Source organism: Cricetulus griseus, chromosome 2, assembly GCF_003668045.3.
Source record: "Cricetulus griseus strain 17A/GY chromosome 2, alternate assembly CriGri-PICRH-1.0, whole genome shotgun sequence".
NCBI lineage: Eukaryota > Metazoa > Chordata > Mammalia > Rodentia > Cricetidae > Cricetulus > Cricetulus griseus.
The window spans coordinates 63996127-64014364 of record NC_048595.1 but is presented as its reverse complement, the minus strand read 5'-3'; the positions used below and the strand labels follow the sequence as shown (position 1 = coordinate 64014364).

The 18238-nt window shown below is 40.1% G+C and overlaps 1 protein-coding gene across 1 annotated transcript in view; it reads left to right on the top strand.

Annotated features, from left to right (window-relative positions):
• LOC100756343 (coiled-coil domain-containing protein 171) overlaps positions 1–8170 on the top strand; it is a 332880-nt gene extending 324710 nt beyond the window's left edge. Inside the window, exon 26 of the mRNA XM_035439823.1 lies at positions 6469–8170. Within this exon, the coding sequence (XP_035295714.1) occupies positions 6469–6687 (219 nt within the window). The 3' untranslated portion in view covers positions 6688–8170. The remainder of the gene's footprint in view (positions 1–6468) is intronic.
• Positions 8171–18238: the final 10068 nt, after the last annotated feature.

The following is an 18238-nucleotide window of genomic DNA, read 5'->3' as shown; positions in this document are numbered from 1 at the left end:
GAGGGCTCTTTCTAAGGCTCCACTGCCTCTTGGTCCCTGCAGTCCTGCATCAGTAAGCTCAAGAGTCAAGCTAGTGTGTACTAAGGGTTAGTAACTTAGAGGGAGAAGAATGCATAAAATACCGTGCAAGGTTTGCAATTGCATACTAGAAGTTAGAATTAGTAGCTAAACAAAGTAAGTATTTAATAGTATAACAGATTATGTATGAGTGCGTATATAAATGTGTGTATGTTTGAAGGTAGATGTATATGTGCGTGTGAATATTCCAGAGGAGAAAACAATTTCCTGGATTATTTCCATTTCTGATTGTGTCATCTGTGGTGTCCTGTGATTCCAGCTTGCTAGAATGGGAAAGTGGGGAGGTGGAACATGATGCACAAATATTTTTGGAGGAAAGAAAATTTTATTATGCTAAGTATTGAGAGTCAGTGTGAAGAACACGTTATGAATTAGAGTGGGAATAGTCTCATCATCATACCCTCTTGTGGGTGCTTTGGTTTCCTCATCAGTATAAACACAGTTGTTGCACTCAATGTAAAAGCAACCAGCAGCATATGGGCTTGAAATGCCAGCATGGAGATTGCAATAACAAAAGTAGACTACAGAATTTAACTGAATTAAGTTTCGGTTTATACTTAAAAGCCATGGACAGTATGGATTCCTTTTGCCTAAGAATCAGTCACAAATGGGGCTCCCCCTTCCTATGACTCAGGGACCATTACAACAAAAAGGGGTGGAAAGATTTTAAGCGCCAGAGGTCAGGGAGGAGAAAACCATGTCTTCTGGATATGACAAAACCACTGCCCTCAGGAACCCATAGAAGCTGTGGTTGTCTTCATAAGACCTACACAAGATCAAGCCAGGCAGTATTCTAGCGTGGAGTGGGCAGGGGTTCATGAAGAGCCATGGACAGTGATGGCTTCTGTGTGTGTGTATGTAGAAGAGAGAGAGAGAGAGAGAGAGAGAGGGGGGGGGGAGGAGAGAGAGGAAAGAGAGGAAAGAGAGGAGAGAGAGAGAGTCAATTTTTTCTTAAGGGTTTTCTCCTGGTAGATTGACCATGCTTTAGTGGTGGGTGGGTATACTCCATACCCAGAAATATATGGAAAGCACAAATATGAACCAATGGATATTAAATGAAAAAAGAAGAGTGGACAGAAAGTTAGGGGGTGGGGGCAGATCTAGTAGGAGTAAGGGGAGTCAGGAGTGAAAATGATCAAACTATGTTGTATAAAATTCTCAGATTCAACAATATTTTTAAAAAGAATATCTATCTAATCCAAGAGGAGTCCCAGTGAGGGCCAGTATCCATAGTGTAGCAGAATCCAGAGGTCTGGAACCAGACCAATGACTCATTGCAATGAACACTTACAAGTAAAGGTGAATGGACTAAAGGGATACTGTGTGACTCACTGGGCCACACACACTATAGCTTTCCATGCTGGGATTTTTTTTAATGTGTGTTTTTTGTTATTGTTATTGTTTGTTTTTGGTTTTACTTTTAAATTTTGTTTTGGGTGGGAGGTCACAAGGGAAGAGAGTGGAAATGAGAGAAAGGCGAGATGAGTGGGATAGGGATACATGACGTGAAATCCACAAAACAAAATCAATAAAAAATGAAATCTAAAAAGAATATACATCTAAAGAAAAATGTCCTATCATGGGTTGTCTTACCTCTCAAAACCTTAGGTATTAACATCTCAAGTATTATATTTAGAAATACTGAGTTTTTAAGTTAATGTCATATAGAAGTTAGATACCAATATTTTATCATATACCACTGCACATGGAATTGTAACAGAGTCACAGTATTTCAGAGTTGAAGAATCCAACTCTTATTTTATAGGCAAGGAATTCAAGACTTTGGCAGGCTAACTTACCTGCTCCAAATGGCTGACTTCAATTAAAGCAGAACTGGGTAGGGAAGCTACAGTCTGCCAGCCTCTGCTATACTCTGTGCTTAGCATGATCTGCATGTGAGTAAATCAGGCTTTCCCTCACCTCTTTAACCATAAGTCCTACAAAACACAAGTGGATCATGGATGTTGCACAGGAGACAGATGGCCAGCTGCTCTAGCTGTTAAGAAGCCTTGGCTGGCAAACTGACTTTGATTTATAGACAACTTATTGTGCGATTATTTTTAGATGAATGCTTTACTTCTCTGTTTGGAAACATTTGTAGAAAGTCATAATTTTAAAAAATGACTGCTGGGTATATTCAATTACTGCATTTCACAAATTTTTTAAATGGAGAAATTTAGTAGGTACATTCTGTATTGTGAGTGTGTATTTGCCTGATCAACTATAACAGCTCTAATAGAACCATTTACAGCTCATTGAGGAAATAAAAGTGCTTCCATAAAGATTCACATGACACCTAGCTCTTATTTTCAGGTAACCAATTTCTTTTTTAAAAAATTGCCCAAATTTAGAGTTATGTGAGACAACCAGAACATCTAAGCAGTTTATGAAGAAGTTTAAACTGCCACAGGCTTCCCAGACTTTGGGTGTAAGATCAGATAATGACATTAACTCTTACTGATCTCTGCTACAAAGTTATTTTACTATCCTTACCTCTTTGTTACATGAAAAAAGCATTTCCATAGGTTTTTCCAGATATTATTTGCAACAAGAAAAATACTAAATATTTAACTGTTACTTAAACATCAAATTCTCAGATCAAACTTTCAGTAGCAATTGTGCTGGCTTTTTTTTAAAGCTAAGTAACTTAAAATTAAATTTTATCCCATTTCATGAAATAAACATATTTTCTAAGAGTACAGCAAGTTATTCTAGTAGCAGAAGCAGCCATTTGTTTTCATTTATACACCCATAAGACTGACTGCTGGCTAGACGTCTTTGAGGAATAAAGCTCTTTAACAAAATTTGTATTCTCTCTTCTTTTACCTCCTCCTCCTCTCTCTCTCTCCTTCCTTCTTCCCTCTTCCTTCCCTCACTCACCCTTTACCTCTTTTCTTCCCATCATCCCTCCCTTGTTCTCCAAGACAGTTTGGTTATTTTGTGTTAAGAACATAATGTCTGAAGAAAATGTGCAGAAGCTGAGCCTGATTTAAAATAGTACAGAAATACTTGACACCACCGTTCAAGGTTATCTAGTCAAAACACTCTACTAGATGAAAGGGTGTTTTTACACACATGGAAAAATGGACACATAAAGAGAAGGGCAGCAACAGGCAAACCGGAGCCTTGCATAGAGTGCCAAGACCTGTAGCGTCTTCAGACTGCAGCGCTTGCTGGAGCTCTTCCCTGAAGGGCAGCCTTCTAGTTTGTTGGGTACTGGGCTGGTGGACTCACAGGAACAAAAGGGAGTCTTCAAGTGCAGTGTATTTAGGAAGCTGTGTGCGTCTTCAATACTGGCAACACAGGGCTCTTGGTCAGGTTGATGAAGTTGCTCTTCTGTAGTGTAGGACATCAAGAAGACCCTCAGGAAGATGCCCTCCCTTTCATATGTAGATTTCTTAGACCAGAACTTGAAGCATAAAGATACAAACTTAATTTAAGACAAAGACAAAAACAAGAACAGAAATCCCACCTAAATAGTATTACCATATGACACCCCCCTATGCTGTGCCCTTTCTGTGTATTTACCCAGAATATGAAGTCAATCTGTTGAAGGGATGTCTGTGGGCCATGTTGACTGTAGTGTTTTTACAAGTCGGGTTATGGAATCAGCCCAAGTGTCCACTAGCCAGTGAATAGACAAATTTTGGAGTATCTGCAGAATGCAATACTACCCAGACTTAATAAAGAAATTCTGTCACTTGTGACAGCAATGACAGAAGTGAAGAAGCCTATCTCAGGACAGACGCCTCATTTCTCCCTTCCATGTAAGAGGACTAAGCTGAGGATCTACCGAATTCATAGGAGCAGAGAGGAGAATGGTGATTGCCCTTGGGCTGGGGGTGGACTTCAGAGAGAACAACCAAAAGTTTCCAAGTCTTAGAACAGACAGCCCAAGTTTGATGAGTTTTGCTCTCTTCTACACTGGGGACTGAAGCTCACTGTTCTGTTAACAGAATAAAAGGGAAATGTTCTCAAACCAGAATGCTCAAATTCTTGATATAATCACATTATATTAAAATTATGGTTTCACTTTGTGTGTCATATCAGTACACATTGCTGTAACTTATCAACATTGTAAAATACTAAAAGACTAAACATTTTTGAAGCTTAGGCCAACCGTATTGAAAACCATTGCCATAAGTAAGCAAAAGAAAGCAAGGAAGAGAATCAAGCCCCATTGCCCTTGGCTCCTTCAGTGTTCTCTCAACTCCTGGGTGTGCAGAGGAGAGTTAGGAGGTGGCTATACCACTTAGAGCTGCAAGCCTATTTGGGTAGTGAGGCCACCACCTCACACAGTAGGCTGGCACAAGTTCTGGAAGTGGTTCTGGTAACAGAAAGTCTAGGGTGTTGAGGCTGCCTGTGGAACATCCTGTGCCTGTGCTCACCCTGTGCCTGTGCTCACCCTGTGCCTGTGCTCACCCTCTGCCTGTGCTCACCCTGTGCCTGTGCTCACCCTGTGCCTGTGCTCACCCTGTGCCTGTGGTCACCCTCTGCCTGTGCTCACCCTCTGCCTGTGCTCACCCTCTGCTTGTGCTCACCCTCTGCCTCTGCTCACCCTGTGCCTCTGCTCACCCTGTGCCTCTGGTGCACTGGTTGCCACTGCTCATATTCTGAACTATGGTACACAGGCCTGGAATGATGGCTCTGAATGTGCCCTTAGCCCTGATGTCCAGGACTGATGCATGCATGCCTTTGGGTGTTCTTTGCCTTCCATGGGACTCAGTAAACCCTGTGCCTCATGGAGATAACTGAATGGCCACTGTAGGCACTTTTTTAAAAAAAAACTCCAGCATGAGAAAAGATGATTTCCATCAGCTATCTGCTTGCAGTGGAGTATCAAGAAATCAAAAGAACAGAGATCAAAGAAAATTGCTGAACTAGGTGCTAGATGCAGACATTGATTTTCTCCAGTTGTACTTTTAAAAAATCTACAAAAATGGTAACACATACAACAGTGGAATTTCTAATATGCTCCTAAAGCCAGCAGTGGTTTCCTCCTTGTTTCCACATGTAGAAATAGTTTTGTATAACATGACAGAGTGAAGCAGATCCTTATACCATATGTCATTTTATTATCAAAACTTAAAGAGAATCCATGAAAAAGCTGTTTTTAAAACTCTGTAAACTGGAATGTTTTTAGTGGGCACCCATAACTTGCCTTGTTGTCTCAACAACATTCAGTTGCTGAGAATCTGGAAAATTCTAGTTAAAGTTTGGTCATTATTTTCTTATTTGTGTAAATGTTTTCAAATAACGTATGCTTCCTGGCTAAGACTTCATTCACATTAAATATTAACTACTATTTACTGTTATTTTGTTTCTTATTGTCAAATAGTAGCATTATCAAATGTTAATTTTGTTTTCAAGTATTTTATGAGTGTGTGGCAGTTTTGAAGTTTGATTTTGGAGTCTAGCAATTCACATATGAGAAATTGATATCATAGTATAATCTCTATGTTTATACATGATTCTCAGACGATTAAAACAATCAAAACAGATGCTGGCATTGTTATTGAAGGTGTAACACAAGTTCTCACTAGACTTTATTCATAGTGTATTATTTTCTAGAAATCACTAGGATTCACTTATTTTTCTTTGTGTTAAACTTGCAAATTAAATCATTAAAAGTAATTTAGAAATGAACACACAGATCATTTACTTCCTAAGCAGTCCATTATAGCATATGATAAACTAATGGAACAAATTCTCCTAGTGTTAGTTTCTTTGTATGACCAAAGAATTGAAGCTAAACTGGAAAATGCCTAGTTGTATAGACTTTTTGATATAAGACTTGAAAAAGTTTTGTATAAAGTTCTATTGTTCCTCCATCATCCTGAAACACCTATGAAATAGGATATTGTGGGATATTTATACACTGTGTGAAGATATTTCTGTGATTGGTTTAATAAAGAGCTGAATGGCCACTAGCCAGCTGGGAAGAGGTTAGGTGGGACTTCTTGGGATAGAGAGGCCGCTGAGAAGAAGAGAGGCAGTAGACACAGTAAGACTCTGAAGAAGTCAGACATACAGTGCAGAGCATAGATAATTGAGCCATGTGGCAGACTGCAGATTAATAGAAACAGGTTAATTGGAGTTATTAGAGCTAGTTGGGGACAAGCCTAAGCTAAGGGCCAACCTTAGTAACTAATAATAAGTCTCTGTGTTGTTATTTGGGGCTAGTGATCCAAAGATAGTCCGACAAGAAAGCTCACTACAATGGGATGAGTTGATTCACTTACATTGAAAAATTGCTTCCTTAGTTTCAGATAGATTACTTAATAGCAAGCTCCATCCCGTTTTACATCTCAAGCATTACCTGCTTTCTCATTTGTGTTTGCATATTCTATTTAAGAGTTTAAAATTCTATGTGCTTCTTTCTACCCACAGACAGGATCCCGGGACCATTCCAACCTCTCCATCCCTTCAAGAGCTGCTCTCCCTGGGGACACAGTTGTGGACTTTCTTCCAATACAAGCGGAACTTGATACAACTTATCGTTTTTTAAAGGAGACATTCATAACTACAGCACCCCATTCTCTAATGTCATCTCAGTCCTCTCCAGTGGTACCTGCTAGTGTCAAAAGACCATCTCAGATTGGACTATGACTTTATGAAATAAAAAGCAGAGGAAGAGTTAATGGTATAATTAAAATTGTTTTGAAGGGGAATTTTCTTTTCAGTTGAGTTTTGTTTAATACAAGTGAGGGTGGGCTTTAAAAAATTGTGTGATATCTTGATGTGTGCAGGGATCTCTGTCTCCTTAAATAATGAAATAACCTACTTTTTTCTCCCTAAGTTTTATTTATTATCACAGTTGCTCATTTTTATGTAACATATTTTTAAATGTTAAAGAATGACACATTTTGGGTAATTTCCCTCGGACTTAAAAAAATCAATAAGCCATTTTAGTCTCTATCTATCAAAGTTGTTTCATACTTGTCTATTTTAAAGCAAGACTGCAATACTTTAATAGGATTGAGAGAGCTATTTGAAATGTATGCCAATGATTCCTGTCATTTCATGGCAGCCCTGCCATGGTTCACTGAGCCCCTCTTCTCTCTTGTCAGCTCGGCTGAAGACAAGCATTTAGTTGCAAACTTTAAGCAGGTTGTGCAAAACAGAAATGATGTGAGGGCTTCTCCTCCCACACAATAATGTCACTCCTGGTCAATGTGAGAAGGTCAGGTTGCTCCTTGTAAAGCTACATGATACCACTTGCCCATTTGAACAAGTTAAGTTAACTGCTGAATTTGGTCCCTGTAGGTACTGAAAACCTTGTCCTTTTATCAAGTCTGTATTTGATAGGAAGGAAGAGCAGCTCTGCCGGGAGGGTTTCCATGGACTGCTTAGGCACTTTATAAGGACAGTTCCCACGCCAGTGTAGCAGGTGATATATTTAAGTATAAGCTGAAAAACTTCAAGGTAACGGCCGTTTTGACCTTCAGAATAGACTCCTTTTTTTTTGTTTTTGTTGTTGGTAAGACCCAAGAGTGACGACCGTCTTTGATGCTGACAGAATTTAAAACAAGGCCATTGCCCTGCATTTTCTGCCTTGTAGCACACAAAAGTAAAATTGTATGTCAGGCCGAGATGTCGGGGAGCTGACAAGATGCCCCAGTGACATTTCAGCTAGAAAGAGCAAGTGTCTTGCAACCAAGTGGTCAAATATCAAATAATAGGTCAAGCAGGAAGGAGCTGAGTTCTAACCACAAAGAGGTTTCTGGTAACTTACTTGACAAGCTTTTGGGCGCTTTGTGGCTTGACAAAGTGATGTTCTGTTGGGTATCGCTAGACAGACTGTTCTTTATCGCCGTCAGAAGATCAGGCATTGACATTGATTAAACTCTTTAACCCTTAAAGGTTAACTCCTTGCAGTTTGCATCATGGTAAGTGAAGAACAAAAGAATACTTGTAATGTGCGTTTGTTTTTGTATTCATCATTTAACTCCCCAGTGACAGTAACTTCTAATGTGCACTGTAGTTTTTGGCAAAGAATTCTGATATAAAATCTGTATTTGATATTATCTTCCATTATAGAATTTTTCATTATGGACACATTAGAAAATAACAGTTTGTATTGTGAAACCTATATTGTGTTTTGTGATATTTGGCCTTGGGAAATAAAATCTGTACATTGTTTATTTTGCCATCCAGATCACCCCAATGATATATGCTGTCTGAGGTGACATGGCACCATTGCTGTCATACTGTGCCATACTATTTCTTAAAATACGGGGCCAGAATAATCAGCTTTGTATAAACCCCTAGAAAGCTTTGAGGAGTAAAATTCTCTTTTTAACCAAATTGCTCTTAATTCTTTTATTTTTCGGAACTCTCGGTGTGCTCTGATAAAGTTACCTGTGTGAAATTCAGCTGGTATACAGAACACAGAATGTGCTGTTGTTTTCATGAAGATGGTAGACTGATTTCTTCACATTTCAAGATACTTCCTTCTTCCATTCCTGCAATGATAGGGGTGTTCTGTATGGATGGTGACATATAAGCTTCTAGTTTACATGTTATCACTGAACTTTCAGTCCCCACACTAGGAGGTCATTGTTACTCTATGTAGCCCATGTGCCTTTGTGTGTGTGTGTGTGTGTGTGTGTGTGTGTGTGTGTGTGTGTGTGTGTGTGTGTATGTGTGTGTGTAGTCTACTTTCAGATCCTAGTAGTTTAAGACGAACGAGAAATGAGACCTTAGTAAGCCTAAAGTCTGCTTGCTTTAATTTCACAGTATTAATAGGAAAACTCAAAAAATAAAATTGTGTATCTGTGTGTGCTCTTACAGACAGATTATGCATAGAGAATTCTGATCTATAAACTAAAATAAAGATTATTAAATCAAGTGGAAGCATGTCACATTTGTAAGCAACTGGAAATAGCAGCCATAGGAGCCAAAGGATGGGCCTCCTGAGCGATCATTAGTATTCATCACCAAGTGCAGTGATATTTATACCATATGCTTTCCTCCCAGAAGTCAGACACAGCAGGAGGAGGAGATTTAATGACATGTCCTATGGAGATCTGAGGAACTTTAGACTGCTCTGAGCACCTCGGTGACCAATTGCTGCATATTTGAGATCTGTATCTCCATGGCAAGGACAGTTGCTCTTCAGCTTCTTCAGCTCTTTAGGCATGATGTATGGATGTGGCGTTTCTCAGGAGAGTGACTTCAAATGCTTTTGAAGGGAGGGGAGTTTTGCTTTACATTTCAGGATGTGGATTTTCTTACTAACTTTCTGTGATCTAGGAAAGTACCTGCGTGGTCTGGTACTATCAGGGGATGCTGAAAGCTATTGTTCTGAAGCCTAAACCACGTGGACTTAACAAGGGTTTGTCAGCATTTTAACATACGTGCTTTGGAATGACATAACACAATGGAAAAGTGAGATGTGCCAATTCAATGATAATTCATATAAGTAAGTTACCTTGTAAACAATAGAATGACCATTGCTTTATCTAATGTGTACCTCCTAGGAAAGCTAGCTAATCTATTTCTCAGTTCACTATTGGTGAATTTTTAATGCTACTTCCATCACCATTTCCAGTTACTTTATTTTCAGGGCTGAATCCATTCCAAACAGTGGTGGGTTGATCCTATCTCACTGCACAGGTTTTATAGACAAGTTTCCTAATGTAGCACTTGGAGGATAATTTTTATTCAGCAGCTATTTCAGCCATATAGAAAAACTCCAATGCTATGAAAACAAAAAACTGAAATCTATATCACTTCTTATTCATGCACAACAGAGTATCTAAGATGATAGCATTTTGCTACTTAGTAACAGAATCTAGCAGGGAGTAAATATGCCCAGGACTGTAATTCTAAATTGTCTTATCCAGTTATTAATATTTAAAAAATTATATTGTTGTTTAAAATCTAGACTCTCTCTCTCTCTCTCTCTCTCTCTCTCTCTGTGTGTGTGTGTGTGTGTGTGTGTCCTAGCTCTTGAGTGTGTGTACATGTGTATGGATATACATAATGAAGGGCATAGGAATGAAGGGACCAGCTGCCACTTTAGGCAGCCATGACAGTAACACGTGCTTGCCATGACCTTGCCTTGGTCACCAAGAGGTCAGATGCCTGCCTCGTGGCAAGGAACCAATCAGAAGTTAGCTGGTGGTGCTATGCTTTATGGCTCTGGGTGTGTTTTATGGACAAGTGCACAGAAATGATATGCAGAGCATAGCAACCGCCCTGGGAGGGCCTATGGGCCTTAACAACCAATTGGCCAATCAACAGGGCAAGCCCTCCAAGCCTGGAGGCACACCAATCCTGAGCCTGTGCGTACCCCTAAACACTCCCCTTATGCTGCCCTACAAGATCTCTATGCAGCCGGTTCGAGCTGTCTTTGCTAGCCATCTGCCATGGCGGGTGAGTGAAAGACCCGAGCTAACATAGGGTTAGCTCGTTAAACGACAATAAAGCCTCATGCAGTTTGCAGCAAGTTTTCGAATCTGCCTGGTGATTGGGGTGACTGAAGTCCTGGGCTGGGACCCCAGAGGCCTGAGATTTCTGGGGGTCTAACAGGTAGACAGGAACTAGAAGACAGACTTCACGAGTTGGCAGTTATCCAAACAGGTCCAGGAGGGGAAAGTGGAGAATCCAGGGGCCTATGAAACATCCAAGTAGACTCCCAACCTTAAGGCCCTTCCCATACTGGAGGGATAAAATTACTTTTTGCTTTCTCAGTGACTCTGTCATTTGTCTTTCTGGAATGTTCAGCTCTCTGTCCACACCAGGGAAGAAGTTCAATGATCCCAATCATTCTATAGGTGAGCGTTAACACCTTCCCCACCCCTCCACCCCTGTTACAGCATGGGAGTGGCTGTATGTGCATGCAGGTAGGTATGCAGGCTAGAGGTCAACCTGAGGTGTCCTTCCTCAGGAGCTATGCCCTCTGTTGTATTTTTAGGATAGGCCTCTCAGTAGGACCTGAGACATGATAATGAGGCTAGGTTGGTTGACCAGTAAGCCCCAGGAGTCCTCCTCATCTCCACCTCCCCATCTGTAGGAATCCAAGCATGTGCTACCGTGTCCAATTTCTTACTGGGGTGTTAAGGAACCAAACACATTTCCTCATGCTTTCATGAAAGCATTTCACCAATTGAGCTATCTCCCGGCCCCTGAGATCTCTTGCCTGTTGATGGATATGACAATATGCATAGGTACTAACCCATTGATATTGGATGTACAGCCAGTAACTGAAAGAATCGGGAGGTTTGCACCTATTTTTGAAAGGAACTCAACCCTTACTATGTTGTCCAATGTGTCTAGCTAGGCCTGGGAGACTGCACAGATACTGTCAGCAACAGACCTTCATAGAAGATAACGGTGGGTTAGCAGCCTAAGAAAGCTATTCTATCCATTGAATGTGGCTGATCAAGAAAGAATTTACTATGGTATACAAATTAATTTTTTCTGGAAAACTGAATATTGGCCCCACAGACAGCCATTTTAATTTCTGGAACATGGGACTACTTCCTCACTGTGGCAAAAGAGTGTAAGAATTGTTCTGCATTTTCTGGTTGGGACCTAACACAGTAAAAGGTGCCTTTTTTCTTTTTCTCTTTTTTTTTTTTATAAATTTTTATTTAAATGAGAAACAATCTTATTTTATATACCAATCCCAGTTCCCTTTCATTCCCATCTCCCTACTCCCACCAATAACTCCCCATCCCACTCCCCAGGGAGGGTGAGGCCTCCACGGGGTATCATCGACGTCTGTCATTTGGGGCAGAGCCTAGCCCTCCCCCATGTGTCTAGGCTGGGAGAGAATCCTTCCATGGGGAATGGGCTTCCAAAATCCATTCATACACTAGAGATAAATACTGGTTCCACAGCCAGAGGCCCCATAGACCGCCCAGGCCTCCTAACTGACACCCACGTTCAGGGCCCTGGTTTGGTCCTATGCTGGTTCCCCAACTGTCAGTCTGGGATCTATGAGCTCCCACTTGCTCACATCAGCTGTTTCTGTAGGTTTCCCCAGCATGGTCTTGACCCCTTTGCTCATCACTCCTCCCTCTATACATCTGGATTCCAGGAGTTCGGCTCAATGAGGATAGCATTTAAGGTAGTCATCAATCTCACTATAGGTGAAGGGCTTTTAAGGTAGCCTCTCCACTATTGCTTAGATTCTTAGTTGGGGTCATCCTTGTGGATCCTTGGACATTTCTCTAATGTCCTATTTCTTTTTAAACCTACAATGGCTCTCTCTATTAAGGTATCTCTTTTCTTGCTCTTCTCTATTCCCCCGACTCAATCTTCCTGATCCCTTATGTTCTCCTCCCCTCTCCCTTTTAAGAGAGAGAGAGAGGCTGAGGTGGATTTGGCTGCAGGGAGTCTTGAGGTGACATGATGAAGGATGCAGAGACTGGATGGAGATGCTTTGAAGATAGAGAAAAGAGCCAGGCTTGAGGAATCCAGAAGATAGAAACTGAAAAGTACAAGGAAATAGATTCCTTTAGAGGTTCCAGAATTGTAAGAGAAGAAATATGTTGTTAACCCACGAGTTTGTGACAATGCATTACAGTGTCCTTGAGAAATTAATACAAGAAGTAAAATTGTAGGTTTTTAAAGATCTGCATATTAATCGTTAAATTTTAGCAAAAAATTCTATCTTTTAAATCTACCTAACTATGTTTATAACTTGAGTTTTCACTTATTTAATTTTTTTAGACTATCATTCTATATTCCTGGAATTTGCATAGAATGAACAGCAACTGTCTATATGGGATCACCATTCAGTCACACACTAGTGTCATCATTTTGGGTAATTCTCCAGTTAACCTGTGATTCCAACATGCATTTGAATGCCTGTCAATTCATAAATGCATCACACTTTGAATGTATTTAACTTATCTTAAGGGTCTATTTTAAGTGATTTGTTACTTACTTGATCTCATTTTGTTGGCATATTTTTATAGTGTTATTAGAAAAGAAATTGAGCCTTGAAAGAATTTATATTAACTGTTCCTTAAAATAATGGTTTGAAGTTTACAAATCCCCTTTGCTGACAGGATATCTCCTCCCCCTTTCTGTGTACTCATGAGGGCACCATATGCTTGGTCATTTATCAAAGCTTTTGTTGCAAATGAAGTTAATTAGTTTTAATGATTTCCCTCAATTATGAAATTTTCTAAAATTTTCATCATTGTAATACTTGAAATCCTTTTCTCTTACTACTCCAGCAAAGCAGTATAGTTTTTTTTTCCTATTTAGTTTAGGGAGAGAAAGAAAAGCAGGCTTAACAAAAATGGCAGTGCTCAAAATTGTGAAACTTAAAATACTGAAGTTTTAAATGTAAAGTATTAAATATTGCAAATACAGAAAAACAGAAAGAAAGGCAAAGAGAAAGGAGTAAAGAAAAACACAAGTCTCTGGTTCTGCAAGGAACATGCCCCCCCCCCCTCAGGTCTGGGATACACGTGTGTACACTGAGCAGAGCAATTTCGTTGTAACACTCGCTTCCACTGTGCAGTGTGGTGATTGACACACCTAAATTCCAGACATCCTATGACTCACACCACTGGCTGCTTATGTATTTCTTAAAGCACCCCTGCATGCCTTTCTTAAAGCACCCCTGAATGCATTTTTGAAACACCCCTGCATGCATTTCTTGAAATACCCCTGCATGCATGATCTTTTATAGACACTTTAAACACATTTGACTCCAAAGGTCTTCCTAGGTGTATCTTGTATACAAGTTATACTACCATTGGCCCTGCAATAGGTAGTTTTGTTTGTCACTGGTACAGTACTAAAACCTAATTGATGTCACAGGCTGTGAGTTGCAGAGTCTCTGGACACAGTGTAGGAAGGAGATGAAACATGGTTTCTCTCTTCAATCATCTTGTATGTGGATGTGTGGGATCCTTAGGTACATGTGTTCAAAGCACTGGCCTAGATGTTAGTCATACAGCAGAAGCCTGCAGAAGCTTTGAATACTACTGGCTTCTTGCTATCTGAAGATAATCTTCCTGTGGTATAACTGAGTTCTTTACAGCACTTAGTACCGGGGAACTGAGTTGTTGACAGAGCCTTTCTAGTGAAGCAGACTTCAAGGTTATGCTGCTATGGGAATGACGGAAAACAGAGCCTCATTTAGATTGGAATAGGACCACAGTGACAGAAGAGAGCTGTCAGGTATCCACGAAGCTTCAGCAATGGCAAGATTTAAAGTTTCTGGCTATCAACACAGGAGAAAAAAAACCTTAAATGTGATCCAGAATTCCAGAATGAGTGAAATTTAATTAGATTCCTAGAAAAAGAAACACGAAAGAAACAAATTAGAATCTGTACTAGGACATCTCAGTTGTTGCCTTTTTTTCCAATCAAAAAAAAAGGTTTCTTTTAACCATTCTGAGTGAGTGAGGCAACCCAATCACAAAAAGACAATATGGTATGTGCTCACTCATATGCGGATTTTAGACATATATAGTATTACCAGCCTACAATCCACATTGCCAGAGAAGCTAGTAAACAAGGAGGACCCTAAAGAGACATACATGGTCCCCTGGAAAAGGGGAATGGGTCAAGATCCCCTGAGCAAATTGGGAGCACGGGAAGAGAAGGGAGGGAGCTAGGAGAATAAGAAGGGGAGAAGAGGAGGGATGCAGAGGACATGAGGGAGCAGAAAGGTTGAGTCAGGGGAAGAATAAAAGAAAACAAGAATGGAGATACCATAATAGAGGGAGACATTTTAGGTTTACAGAGAAATCAGGAACTAGGGAAATGTTTGGAGATCTACAAAGATGACACCAGCTAACAATCTAAGCAACAGAGGAGAGGCTACCTTAAATGCCCTCCCCTGATAATGAGATTGATGACTGACTTATATGCTACCCTATAGCCCTCAACCAGCAGCTGGTGGAAGTAGAAGCAGACACCCACAACTAAACACTGAACCGAACTGTAATCCAGATGCAGAGAAGGATGAGTGAAGAGCCCAGGGGTCCTGACCAGGCTGGTGAAACCCACAGAAAAAGCTGACCTGAACATCCAGGAACTCTTGGTCCCCAGACTGATAGCTGGGATACCAGCATGGGACTGATCCAGACCCCAGGATCATGGGTTTCAGTGAGGAAACCTCAGAAATCTACGGGACCTCTTGTAGTAGTTCAGTACTTATCCCTAGCATAGGTGTGGACTTTGGGAGTCCATTCCATATAGAGGAATTCTCCCTGAGCCAAGATACACGGGGGTGGGCCTTTTGAAGCTACTGTAATGAATTCAACTTTTTTTATTTTGGATTTGTTTCTAGTACAAATAGTCAAATGCATCTGTGTTTTGTGGTATTTCTTTTAACTCTGCTGAGCATTTAAGAAGTTCTGGCAGGTTTTTAAGGTGTAGATTCTCTCGGGTGTTTCTGTATACTGGGTGATACCATCTGGGAGATAGATGTTGCTTGACTTATTCCTTTGAGTTCAAATACCTGTTATTTCTTCTTGCCAAACTTCTCTGATTATAATGTCTAGCATAGTATAGAATGGTGTTGGCTAGATGGGACATGCCTTTCCTACCCCTGGACTTAGTTGGTTAGTTGAAAGCATAAAGTCTTATACAATTACTATTATGAAATATTATGATAGCAACAGGGTTTCATATATTCCCTTTATGAAGTGAGTGATGATAATCTGTTCATAGTCATTGAGTGTTTAGTTTTTTCAAATTCTTTCCCTGTATCTTTAGACAGATCCTATAATTTTTGTCCTCTATTCTATTAGTATCTATTACAATGGTTTATTTTCCACTATCAAACTAACCTTGCATACGTGGGATAAATCTCCTATAACATTTAGAACTTAGTCATGGGACAGTATATTGTTAATTTTACAATGTTGCTGGGTTTCATTTGTTATGATTTGTTGACTATTTTACATCTTCATTAAGAAGGAGTGTTGGTCTGAATTTATTTTTCCTGTGATTACTTACTATTTGGAGAATGCTTGTACTGGCTGGTTTTGTATCAACCTGACACACACTAGAGTCATCAGAGGAAGGGGCCTTAGTTGAGGAAATGCCTCCCTAAGATCTAGCTGTGAAGCATTTTCTCAGTTAGTAATCAATGGGGAAGGGCCATCCCTGGGCTGGTAGTCCTAGGTTCTATAAGAAAGCAGGCTGAACAAACCAGGAGAGTTAAGCCAGTAAGCAGCATGCTTCCATGGCCTCTGCATTAGTTCCTACCTCCAGGTTCCTGCCCTGCCTGAGTTTCTGTCCTGACTTCCTTCAGTGATGAAACTATAAGCCAAATAAACCCTTTCCTCCCCAACTTGCTTTTTGGTCACAGTGTTTTGTCTCAGCAATAGAAACCCTTACTAGGACAATGTAATGATAACTCTTTCCACCAGCTGCCTGGGTTCTGCCACTGCTTGAGGGCCCCCAAATAACTCACAGAGTCTTATATTAGTTACAATGCTGCTGGCCAATGACTAGGATTTCTTAATTGCTAGCTTAGTCTTAATTATCAACCATAACTACTAATCTATATGGACATATCTTACTGAGGACGCTGGCCTCATGCGTCCTCTCTTCCTGGGATCACATGGAGACTCTCTCCCTTTCCTACATTTCCCAGAATCCTCCTCTCCTAGTCCCACCTAACTTGCTTCCCTGTTGGCCAACAATGCTTTATTAACCAATAAGACAAACATATACACAGAAGGATCTCCCCCATCAGGACAATGCTAAACTGATAGTTTATGTTGGGGAACTTTAACTCTTCTTTTCAGGAACAATTGGGACAGATTGATGTTATTAAATTTAGGATCCACTAATGAAGCTTTCTGGGCCTAGGCTTTTCTTTATGGGAAATCTTTGGGTTCTGAAAGATTTGTTCAATCTTTGTAATTAATATTCATATATATGTAGCAGTTTATTAACTGCTACTGTATAGTTGGTTAGTTCAGTCTCTATTAAAACTAGGCAATGGTGGTTAGCAAAACGTAATGAAAACCTATAAATAAGTAAAGGGAATTTTAACAAAGAAAATACAAATCTTAGACTGGGAATAAACACACACACACACACACACACACACACACACACACACACACACACACACACACACATTTTTTTTTTCCTCAAGCTAAGCCCTTCCACAAAGTGGCTCTCTCTGCTCCATAGCCATGCTTCCTGGACTGACTTCTCTGTCCATGTAGGTATGAACTGTATCATGAATCCTCTATGCAGAACCCAGATACTGTATTCATATTCTAATAAAAGGAGCATATAAAAAAATCCCTCACCTTCCCTCCTGCTCTGTTTCTTAGCTGCAGTATATAGCAGACAGCTGCAATATCATAAAAAACAACAAAAGAATTTTAAGTATTATAACATACAAAACAGTTACTACAATCTTGGATTTACTTATAGAACTGAAAGATTAATAAAAGTGGTTTTACAAAAAGTAATAATAGCAAGCTCCCCAAAATACATTTAAGTTAATGAACTGGAATTATATTCTCTCTCTAGTTTCAGTACCAGCTCTTAAACTGCACTCAAGTAAAATCATTAAGCTTTCCACGGTGCCAGCAGTCTTCAGTCAGAGCCCCTTTACCTCCAGCATCCAAATTCTATCCCTGAGACAGGGGACAGCATGGAACACCTCTATGCCCGTTCACACTCACACTCTCCAGTTTGTTTCTCTATCAAAGAAGACTCCTGTCCCTCAGGATCTGATACCATTGCCAAGGACTTTGTCCTCAACCTTCTCAAGTGACACAGGTCTCTGGAACTTGTCAAGGTTTACCATTCTGTTTGCACAGGTTCCCTAGGACAATGCCAGGATGATATTCATATAACTATATTGACTTCTATAAAAAGAAAAATCACCCCTCCAATTTACTCAGGGGATCTTGTCTCTTTCCCCTTCTCTGGGGTCCATGTATGTCTCTCTTAGAGTCCTCCTTGTTTTCCAGCTTCTCTAGGGTTATGGGTTGTAGGCTGGTAATCCTTTGCTCTATGTCTAAAATCCACTTATGAGTGAGTACATATCATGTTTGTCTTTTTGTGTCTGGGTTACCTCACTCAGGATGGTTTCTTCTAGTTCCCTAGTTTCATCCATTTGTCTGCAAATTACAAGATGTCTTTTTTTTAAACCACTGAGTAATACTCCATTGGGTATATGCACCACATTTTCTTTATTCAGTCTTTG